This window comes from Parasteatoda tepidariorum, chromosome 6 (genome assembly GCF_043381705.1).
Source record: "Parasteatoda tepidariorum isolate YZ-2023 chromosome 6, CAS_Ptep_4.0, whole genome shotgun sequence".
Lineage (NCBI taxonomy): Eukaryota > Metazoa > Arthropoda > Arachnida > Araneae > Theridiidae > Parasteatoda > Parasteatoda tepidariorum.
Genome location: NC_092209.1, coordinates 67379506 through 67390675, shown reverse-complemented (window position 1 = coordinate 67390675; position 11170 = coordinate 67379506). Strand labels below are relative to the sequence as shown.

Below are 11170 nucleotides of genomic sequence, written 5' to 3'. Positions count from 1 at the left end.
AAGCAATAAAAATTTAAAATATTATATGTTCCAGAAGAAATGTTTAATTAATTTTTATTAGCTTTAGTCCATGAAACAATTTCATTCATGCATTGGTTCATTTTGGCTTCTTTTTTTTCTTCCTAATCTCAATGACATCCGTGAAAATAAAATTTTCAAACTGAAGTTTTTTGTCCGCTTGTTTGTGTATAAAATTATTGTAAACCTACATTTAAATTACCAAAATAAAAAATCAGTAATTGGGGGAAAATAGAGCTTTTCAAGTGATACTTTTACCCATTGTTCTATTCCCAATGTGTTGTGTAATCAAAACTATTGCATGTTTTTTTTTGTTGTAAACCATACGCTAAATGCTAAACATGCAGATTCGTGTAAAGAAACTTTTCATTTTAATATGCTTTTTCCGACTTTCTTTTACTTTAGGTAAGTTTTTTTTTCTCATTATCTAATTCAAATCAAGATAATTAATTAACCGCCAATTGCAGTTTTGGTAAGTTTAATCGTTTTTACGCATCTGTTTAAAACTACAATATTGGCAAAATTATTATAGTAATAATCTTTTTTTCCAACAAACGTTATAAGGCAAAAACAAGAATTCATTTTTTAACCATATTTTATTAATATTTGGTCGTACTCTGAATTTAAACTTAGTTTCAAAGTGCCATGATTTCAATAGATATATTTTTTTTATTCCCTCCTTATTTTGTATTTTAACAAAAAAAAAATTCGCATGAAAACATTTTCTTATGGTTGCTTATTTTAATTTTCCAAAACAGGACAATGTTCAACAAACAATATTCAGTACGCAACTGGAAATTTTAACTTAATCTAATTCTACTAACACTGCTACAAAATTCTGATGCAAACATTCTCGTTCTCTTAAAATTATGGACATTCTCTAAAACTGCACAGTGAGCAAACAGTAAACACCCTCAAAAACTTTCATTGCATTAAAATTTTGGTTTTTAATATCAGAATTATGTTTAGTTTCCTTTTACCAGAAATATCATTGCTATACAGAACGGTAATTTAACTAGAAATTTTTTCTCCGTATGGCTATTTTAAAAGGTTTACCTAAAATATGTGTGTTTTTGAAAGATTGCAACAAAAGAAATAAATAAATTTAAGATAAATTTAAGATAAAATCAAAATTAACGTAATTCATTCTTTTAAAAATGCGAGATAATGCAAATAATACATTTATGGTATTTAAATATCATTCTACTTAGCAAATAGAGTAATTACATAAAACAAAAAATAACTACTGATTAAATATCACGCATTGTTTTTAATATATAGTATGTTTAGGAATCTTATAATAAAAAGGAACATTTTGTTGTTTTAATGAAATCTTTTTTCTTTCTCAATAGATGGGCGAGTAACTAGAATGATTAACGGAATAGTAGCAAAACCCAAGCAATTTCCTTTTGTGGTAACTTTGTTTATATTGTTTGCTTGTATAATGCAATGTTATGAGCCGTGATGATTCATGGGATAGAGCTTTCGCCTTCCATTGAGGTTAATCGGGTTCGAATCCCTGCGATGACTGGTCGTTTGTGGCCTTTTTGCGAATTAAGTCAAGACGTTTGTCAAAGGAGCACCGCAAAGGTGAAAGTATGTCTTATCTTAGCACCCCACGGATTAATGGCAGCACCACTCATTCATGCGAGGCCACTTCCTCAATTTAGACATAGAGTATAAAGCTACTTGCTCAATTTAGACATAGAGGAAGGAAATTTTCTCCAGGTCCCCATGTTACTGCTCAGCAACCGACCACAATACTTTCGATTCACAGATTTTTGCGAGAACGTATATCTCATATATTTGACAGGCCCGATTCTCTACCACAGGGCTACCACTGTCCAACGTAAAATATTTATTAATGCTTTGATCATCTGATCAGATCTTGGGCTTCACATTCTTGAAGGAAAATAGCTTATTACCTTCCAGAAATATGATACATGACCTTTCAAAAATCAACTTTTTTTTCTATCAGGAAGTTATGAATAAATAAAATATACCTTCAAATATATACTTTTTTTCTTTTAAAAAAGTACATATATGTGCCAAATATAACACTTAAGTTTCCATTGTATTCATAAACGTACTTTTTCTTTTAAATAATTATTTACACTCGAAACATAAAATTTAAATATGACCTACATTTAACGTACTGAACAAAGAGACGTATACCTTTACAAAGTTACGGATATAAAAATTATTTCTTTAACATTCTAATAAAAAAGAATCTTTGCACTATGCTATTAAAATAATAGTAAAGATTGTTTGTAAGTTATTTATTAACACAGATTATTGAAAAATTTTCAACAAAAAAAAATTTGCATCTTTCAATAAAAATTATTTTCACCCACCATTAAGCAAAACACTTATCGAGGACCATTGAGTGTTGCCGACAGGATAATTTACCATAACTGTTGTAAAAAATTCTCCATCAAATGACTGTAAAAAATATCGATATGGAGGGTACGGAGATTCCATAATATCCATTTTTACCGGAGCATGCTACAGAACAAAAAATCTGATATGCCGTAATTTTTACAGTAATAATAACCGTAAAATCACAGAATCTCTCTAATTAAATAAATATTACTGTAGAAATTACGGTATAATATTATATGGTAAAAAATGAATTTCACGAAAAATGGATTTTACGGATGATGCACCCAAAGTGCCGGAACCTTATACGATAATTTTTTACAGTGCCGATTTTTTTAACTATGCCATTGTATAAAATTATTACATATTTTCTTACATATATTTTATAGGTAGATCTGCACATAGGAACCAATTCTTGCAGTGGATTATTGATTACTCCTAAAACTGTCATTACCGCAGGTCATTGTTTACGAATGTAAGACACATTACTAGTTAGCATTTGTAATGGCTGTAAATTGTATGTTGCGTTACTAAGCAATATTCAGAATTTCATTATTGCTATCCTTACATATATTTCCTCATAAATTCTTGGCAAAGACTATTAGAGACCACTTTAAGGATCGCAAACATATTTTCAAGCGGAAAAAATTAATGAAAACTTGATCAAAAATTGATGAGTTTCTATCAATTTTGATCAAAGTAAAAATAGTGAAATGGGAATTAAATTTATTCAAACCAGTTTGTTTGTCAAATGAATATTTAAGACAGGACTATACGTAAGATAAAGTTATTAAGAGAGTCTAAAATGCATACCGAAGGCCCACTAAAGTCCATATCCACTCATAAGTCCATTTAAAAAATAACAATTTAATTTCTTGTTAATGAAAAAGAAAATAGGGAAGTTAAATTTTAAAATTCTTCAAAAAAATGTAGATACTAATATCAAAAACTGTTGTAGACAAATTTAACTGCGGATACTTTTATTCAAAATATATCAAAAACTTTAAAACTTAAGCAACATCAATCATATCAACTGTAAGAAACATTTAAGTTTAAAAAATTTTTGCAAAAACAACTCATTGGTGATTTGTGTCCATTTTTTACATGTATTTTGTATGGTACAACACTATAAAAAGAATCAAAACACTGCATTTTAAAAAAGTTTTTCAAAGCTGTGCTCTGGACTCCTTTAAACTATTAAAATCGTCTGAGTTTTTAGTTTAACAATAATCTGGTGTTAATCTTATGAAAAAAAAATTTTAAATGAAAAAGGACTTTAAAATATTTTAATTAAAAATTCGAAAGTCGAGCTTCGAGGTGAACAAATATGTGTTCTCAAATGCCTTTACTACAACTTTCGTTGCTTTAAGTGCTTCCGTTTGCGATAAATCGAGAAGCAGACACCCATAAATTCTTTACATTTTTCATTATGAATATGTAAAGCACACCATAAGTTTATAAGTTTCTGAATAATTTGATTCCATACGTCATAGAAGAACTTGTATGTAGTAGAGAAGCATCATAGATTCAAACAATAACGTAAAGATTCATGATTATAAAGTATATAGACAAGAAAAGGATCAACTGACAATGATACTTTTTAAAAATTTTATTGTTAAAAATTACAATAAATAAATAGCTGCTCCAGGTAAATTTTCACATCATTGTGTAGAATAATACTTTAGATGATAAATCTACTAGTTACGATAACTTGTAACTATAAGAGTATGAATCAACTACTTTAAAGTTGTAATAAATTTGTACTCGTACAGCACCTATTTATTTCTAAAAGTTTAAAAAATAACTGATATTTGCTGCATGTTGTTGTTGCATCTGACATATGTCAGATAAGCTCCAAGATGCTGTTGACCGCAAGAAAATGAGCAACAGAAAGAGGATATGATGCAAAATCTACCTTACGAAATCTGGCAAAACATACTATGTTCCGGCGTAGCTGGTTGAACACACCTTTTTTTGCAAGTGGGTATGTACAGAGCGCAAAAAAACAATTAAACAAATTTAATTTATCTAACTTTATTGAAATTCAATTTCTCAGGAACTATTCGACCGATTTTGCTCAAATTTTGTATTTTGACAAATAAAATTACATTCTTTAAAAAAGATGTAAAAATTTTATACCTTACAATTCAAAATTTTTTCGACCATAATTGAATAAAATAATAAAACGTAATAAATGTTTACAAAAATTATTTTTTTCATGGAATTATTTTTGTATAAACGAATTTTATAACTGCATGCGAAATTTTTCAATTTACTTAAGAAGTTTCCGGGATATAGCAAAAAAAAAAACCAAAAAAAAAAAAGAATAAGCATTACAGGGTCCAAACTTTGGAACCGTATCTTGACCAAACTATTTGAACCATATTTCCCAGATTGCGGCTACGCCCTACATTTGGAGGGTCAAAAATCTGAATCCGTTGAATCCGCTGAATCCGTTGAATCTGATCTGATTTCGTAACTTAAAATATCGTCTGCACTCATTAATTAGCATATTTGAAGTCACCCTCTTGAGCCATTAAGATTGAGTAGAAAATGTGAAAATCCGATCGTTTAAATCAACAGTTATTCATAGTAGTCCTTTTTTGCGCACTGTACTATGGAATAATAATCTTGTTAAGAATATCTATAAAATATTACAAGTTTNCAAAAAAACAATTAAACAAATTTAATTTATCTAACTTTATTGAAATTCAATTTCTCAGGAACTATTCGACCGATTTTGCTCAAATTTTGTATTCTGACAAGTAAAATTACATTCTTTAAAAAAGATGTAAAAAATTTTATACCTTACAATTCAAAATTTTTTCGACCATGATTGAATAAAATAATAAAACGTAATAAATGTTTACCAAAATTATTTTTTTCGTGGAATTATTTTTGTATAAACGAATTTTATAATTTGCATGCGAAATTTTTCAATTTACTTAAGAAGTTTCCGGGATATAGCAAAAAAAAACAAAAAAAAAAAAAGAATAAGCATTACATGTTTCAAACTTTAGAACCGTATCCTGATCAAACTATTTGAATCATATTTCCCAGACTGCGGCTACCCCCTACATTTTGAGGATCAGAAATCCGAATCCGTTGAAAAAATGACTTGTTTATTCAGAGAAAGTACGTTTTTGTATCTGATTTCGTAACTTAAAATATCGTCTGCACTCATTAATTAGCATATTTGAAGTCACCCTCTTGAGTCATTAAGATTGAGTCCTAAAATGTGAAAATCCGATCATTAAAATCAACAGTTATTCAAAAAGTCCTTTTTTGCTCACTGTACTATGGAATAATATTCTTGTTAAGAATGTCTATAACGATACAAAGTCAATCGTCCTCTAAGAAGTCTCAGTGGTTGAAACACTGAATTATCATTTTGAGGTATTGGGACTCATCCCCAGTGAAAGCGTAATCTGAACAGACGTATTTTAGTACCTTACTGTTGCTGTCAAAATTCTGGTAAAGAATATTTTGTATTTAATTAAAATATATTCATATATTCTAAATATGAATAATATAGATGTATAGTATAAATATTTTCATATATATTCATATATTCGGTATGGATAAGATATATAATAAGACTTACCTATGAATTTATTTATTAATTCTGCAACAATTTCTAAACTTTATATTGAATTAATATGCATCTTTTTCCCTTTACAGCAATGATACAGTAATGTACAAAGTTTATATGGGGAATATAAAAAAGCAAATAAAGAATAAACTTATGGAAAAAACAGTTCAACTTCAAAATGTTTCAAAAATTATTCTGCACCCTAAGTTTGAAAATCTGGAAGTAATATCTGATGGCATAAACAGCTATGATATCGGTATCATTATCTTGAAAAATCCTTTTAAGATGACGCCATCTGTAAAGACAATATGCTTGAAGAATAAAAAACGTCCATATCCGAAGAAAGCCATCTCTATTGGATTTGGACAGACTGAGCACTGTAAGAAATATTCTTCAGCATGATCATATTTATACAATGGCGATGTCCAAACGGACGTCACTTGAATGTACCTAATCTTGATTTTCTTATAATCTTGCAACAATTTATCTGTGAACAACTCGTGGTATTTTCATTTTGTGACGTGGCAAGGTTAACAGTTAACCTATCTCATAGCCAAAATGTAAATATTAGCCTCAATCTTGTTCAAGATGAAACGAAACTGATTTTCAAACCTAAATAGGGAACGAAATGTCTTCCTCACTCATCAACAACTAGAGATCGTTACGTTATAGAACTGGCTGAACCTCTTTCCTGCCTATAGTCACGCAGTGGACTGATCGTAAAGACACGGTTTCCCAGTAAAACACCGAAGTCACGCATCACTGGTTGCGGTCAGTAATTGGGTTGGTGACCACCTCGATCAGCCTTCGTAGTGACCGAGGGGGAGTGGTATCGGCCCTCGTTAAATTATTCTGCCGTGAAGTGCTTGACTTCGCGCGCAGGTCGTCAGGCTACCAAAGCGGAGGAGCCATCCCTAGCAATCAGGAAACGCAAACAATAAATAACGCGTGATGAATGGAACCTATTAAATGTTCTTCATGTTCGATCGAGCGATATCTATTGGTTGCCGATAGTAGCAAAAAGGTATTTGGAAAAGACATTGTTTACATTAGCAATCAGGAGACGCAAAGAATAATCAGAACATGCTGGCGAATTTTCTTAATTGCTTCGTTTCCGCCTAAATCTTTTTAGCCAGGAAAAAGGCTTGACCGTAAGGATTAGTTATTGAGTGAGAAAAAAAACATCTTAGTCGCAATACAGGAGTTGAAAGCATCTTCAAATTGAAAAAATGACCCATTCTCTATCGATGATTAACCGTATACATCTAAACTCAGATTGCGTTAGTGGCGATCAAAATAAGAAGGTTTCAGATTACTATTTTCAATTATTTCTTACGGGATGGTTATATGCAAGTCATATTTTCTTTTTCATTTCTTCTACTAGATAGGGAAAAATCTCATAGAATTAAAACAACAATTTATTCACACACAGTTACAATAATAAGTTTATACGGGTGTACGGATGTACCTGAATAGGCTAATTTTAAAAAAAATAATTAGATTTTATAAGATAGTTCTATGTGTGAAACACACATATTTTCATTTCTTTTCCTAGACCAAAAATATAACTCATAGGTTCAAAAGAACAAGTGCGTTGCATATAGTTACTAAGAAATTATTTTCCTATATATATATTAATGAATAAAAACCGGTTTTATGAGGTTGTTCTATACATGTCACACATTTTTCAATTCTTCTATTAGATTAAGAAAAAAACTCATAGAATTAAACATCAATGACGTTGGGCGCAGTTGGAAGAAAAAAAAGTTAAACAAGTATATCCATTTGTCTGGAAACAGTCAATTATTAAAAACCGATTTCACAGAACTCATAAAATTATAACAGCAATTTTGCACAGTTTCCCAAGGAAATGAAAATATTTGAACAGATACAATCTACTTGTCCAAACAAGCCCAATGATCAAAAATTGATTTCAGCGTGATTCTACGTCTGTTACATATGCTTTCATTTCTTTTATTAGATAATAAAACTCTTGATGGTGGATACCTACGATATTTCGAAGTGGATATACTAAATCCGATTGTCTGTGCAGTGATCTTTCGAGCAATTGGACTTGCAATCACCAGGAAAGAGATTTGTGCTTCCTTCACCAGAGCTGGGGCAATGTGTTCCGTAAGTGATGAAAACATCAGTGAACAAATTTTTTTTGTTGCGTTTATGCAAACACTTGATCTTGTCTAATTCGGGTGTGGGGATTTAAAATCAAAAATTAATTTTACTTCTAAGGCTGCAGATTTTTTTAATGGCATTTTCAGTCTATTTTATGTCAAAATGAATAAAAATAAAAACGTTATACAAAACAAGGGGTCGCATAAATGTTGCTACGAACTTCTAAGGCAATTAAGGCACATCATCAGGATTAAAATTGCATAGGAACTCATGCTCAGAAATGTCGTCATGCGCGGCGAGGCACGATTTCTTATTATGAACTGTTCAGAAGCAGAAAGAAATGGTTCATTACAGGAAAGCGCCCATGGCGTATTTTTTTCTATTTTGTTTTATTTCATAACAGTAGTTGAATAGCCGACCCAATTGTTTAGGTTTACGACTACTAATGCTCAACTCCGCAGCCTTGTAATTTAGAACCCTATCCAGAAGACTAGGGAACACCTTGATCAAGTATTGGGAGAAATTTTGCCTAAGTGGAGGACTTTTTTGATAGAACTAACCCGCATTTGCGTTGCATGGAGAGGAGAACCACGAAAACCTCTCACTGTTAGCTTGACGGCAAGGGGACTCTAACCCATGATCCGTCCACCACTGAGGGTATTTTACGTTAGCTCTGTGGTCGGTGCAAACAGGGTGCGGAATTCATTTCGACCAGCCATCGCTGGGATTCGAACCCAGTTCACCTCAATGGAAGGCGAATTCTCTATCCCCTGAGCCATCAGGGGCTCCCTGATATTGCATTCCTATTCCTTCCCTGATATTGCATCCCCTGAGCCACCCTAGTGGCGTATGGTGTTATTCCGAGCCTTGGTTTCTATGCAATGTTTATCCTGATGATATACCCTAACTTCCTTAGAAGTTAGTCGCAATATTTACGCGACCCCCGACTGCACATAACATTTCTAAACTTACACATTTCGATAAAAAAAAGAGACTTAAAATGCCATTTAAAAAAACTATAGTTAGGAGAGAGAAAACGATTGAAGATTTGAAATCAATAAAATTATAGACTCTAAGATCTGTCAAAAAATCTCATTCAAAAAAAAAAAATAAATAAATAAATTTTTCCCCTGTGTAATGAATGATACACGACTTTAACGAAGTACTTAATTTTCTAGGCTTAAAAACAGCTGTATGTATAAAATATTAAACTTTTATTATGCTACTTCTATGGTAAAAAAAATATTCCTGATGTTCCTATATAATCTAAATTTGATTTTCACCCATTCATTTTATGTGTTCTTTTATTAAGTGTTTCAATTATTTCATAAATTATAAATCATTAGATGACTTTGTTAAATTGCATGATCTAAGTGGTAAATTTTTGTCTCTAAAATGGAAATTAAAAGATCAAGGAATCGAGAAAAATTGTTCTGTAATAACGGCAACCTAAAAGATGCGTTTTTGTAACCAAATGTGTTGTTGCAAGTACAATTAAAATGTAATTTATGATTAACTATTTTTTACACATTTTATGTTGCAATAAACAGCATGAAAAGTTTTCATATGAATAATGTTTTTATAACATTAAGCTAACTTTATAAAAAGAATATAATTAACATGATAAAAACTTTCTTTTATAATCTTAGAATATTTTTCACTCAATTTTAAGAATTTTCAAAAAATAATACTTTTTAGAAAAATTAATATTTGTGAAAATTTTTATAGCACCTATGTTACTATAGGATTAGAAAAAATGGATTTCAGCAATCATTATTTGATATTTTTTATCATTGATCACTGAGTGATCAGTTTTTATTTAGTTTACCAAATGATATCTCCATAAACAATAATTCTTGATATAACGACATTTAATATTTTAACCCGATGTTTAATATTTAACGAGGGAGTGACTTAATGTTTTCCATTACTATGACTACCGTTTCTTTCTAATTGGTTTACTAAATGGAATCATATAGTGATTCTTGATATGACGAGTAAATAAGTAAATCAATGAGTGGGTGAATATTTAGTTAATATGGAGCTAGGAAGAAAACAAATCAGTGTATTAGTTTGTAAATATAAATAAATCAATGAATAGGGTGAAATAATGAATTCTAAATAAATAAAAAAAATTTAATCTTTCATTTATGTTATGCCAATCAACAATAAAAAAAATTATAAAATTTGTACAATTTTTTCAATGTAGAAAGTTACGAACTAGAGTAATCTGATAAAAAAAATGAATTATTCATGTGAATTATTTATTCACAGGGTGATTCTGGTGGTCCATTAGTGAGTGAAATTGGTGGAAAATATGTTGCTTTGGCAATAGTATCACAAGGAACTCTTACTCAGTGTAATCAACCCTTACTTGCACAGGCATACACGAAAATAAATCCCTTTGAAAACTGGATTCAGAAACAGATTGGAAATGAATACAACATTTGTTTTGTTTGAATAAAATTATTGTGCATTGTGTTGGTTGTACAAATCAAAATCAGGATATTACGCATATAAAAATCCCTCTACAAATAGCAATACTAAAATGGAACACCTGAATTTTAAATCAAAATAAACTTATACTATAAATATTGTTTGAATTTTCCATCGAAATATGCAAAGCAACATAGTTTATTTGAATTGAAAAACAAAACAAAATAGCACTCCCTCAAAGTTTTGTTTTAAATTATACTCAAGTTTAAGACGCTAAATTTTTAAATTTTCACACAAAATTTTTTTTAATTTAAACACAAAAGCTTGTAAGCTCTCTCTTTCTTTTTATATCAAAACATCAATTCCACAGCCAGGCTGGAAATTCGAAAAATCGGGACAATATGCTGGTTCTTCTTAGAGTTCGATTTTAAGGAAAATTGTGTGAGAATTGACCGTGCTTGTCGAAGAATAAAGCGATCGTATTAAATTTACCTGGTATTAACTACGAAGAATAAACTGCTGTAAAATGAAATATAAACAGCTGTATTATACACCGAAGAGCCATTACATTATGACCACCCTGCTAATAACATGTAGGAATAATAAAACTCTTGA

General features: G+C 30.3%; 1 protein-coding gene across 1 annotated transcript; it reads left to right on the top strand.

Annotated features, from left to right (window-relative positions):
- The first annotated feature begins 1356 nt into the window (after positions 1-1356).
- LOC107453717 (coagulation factor IX-like) lies at positions 1357-10598 on the top strand. Its single transcript, XM_016070641.3, has 5 exons — positions 1357-1432; positions 2787-2872; positions 6079-6368; positions 7971-8122; positions 10394-10598. Exons 1-5 carry the CDS (start codon positions 1388-1390, stop codon positions 10577-10579), a joined length of 759 nt encoding a protein of 252 aa, XP_015926127.2. The 5' UTR covers positions 1357-1387; the 3' UTR covers positions 10580-10598.
- The last annotated feature ends 572 nt before the right edge of the window (positions 10599-11170 follow it).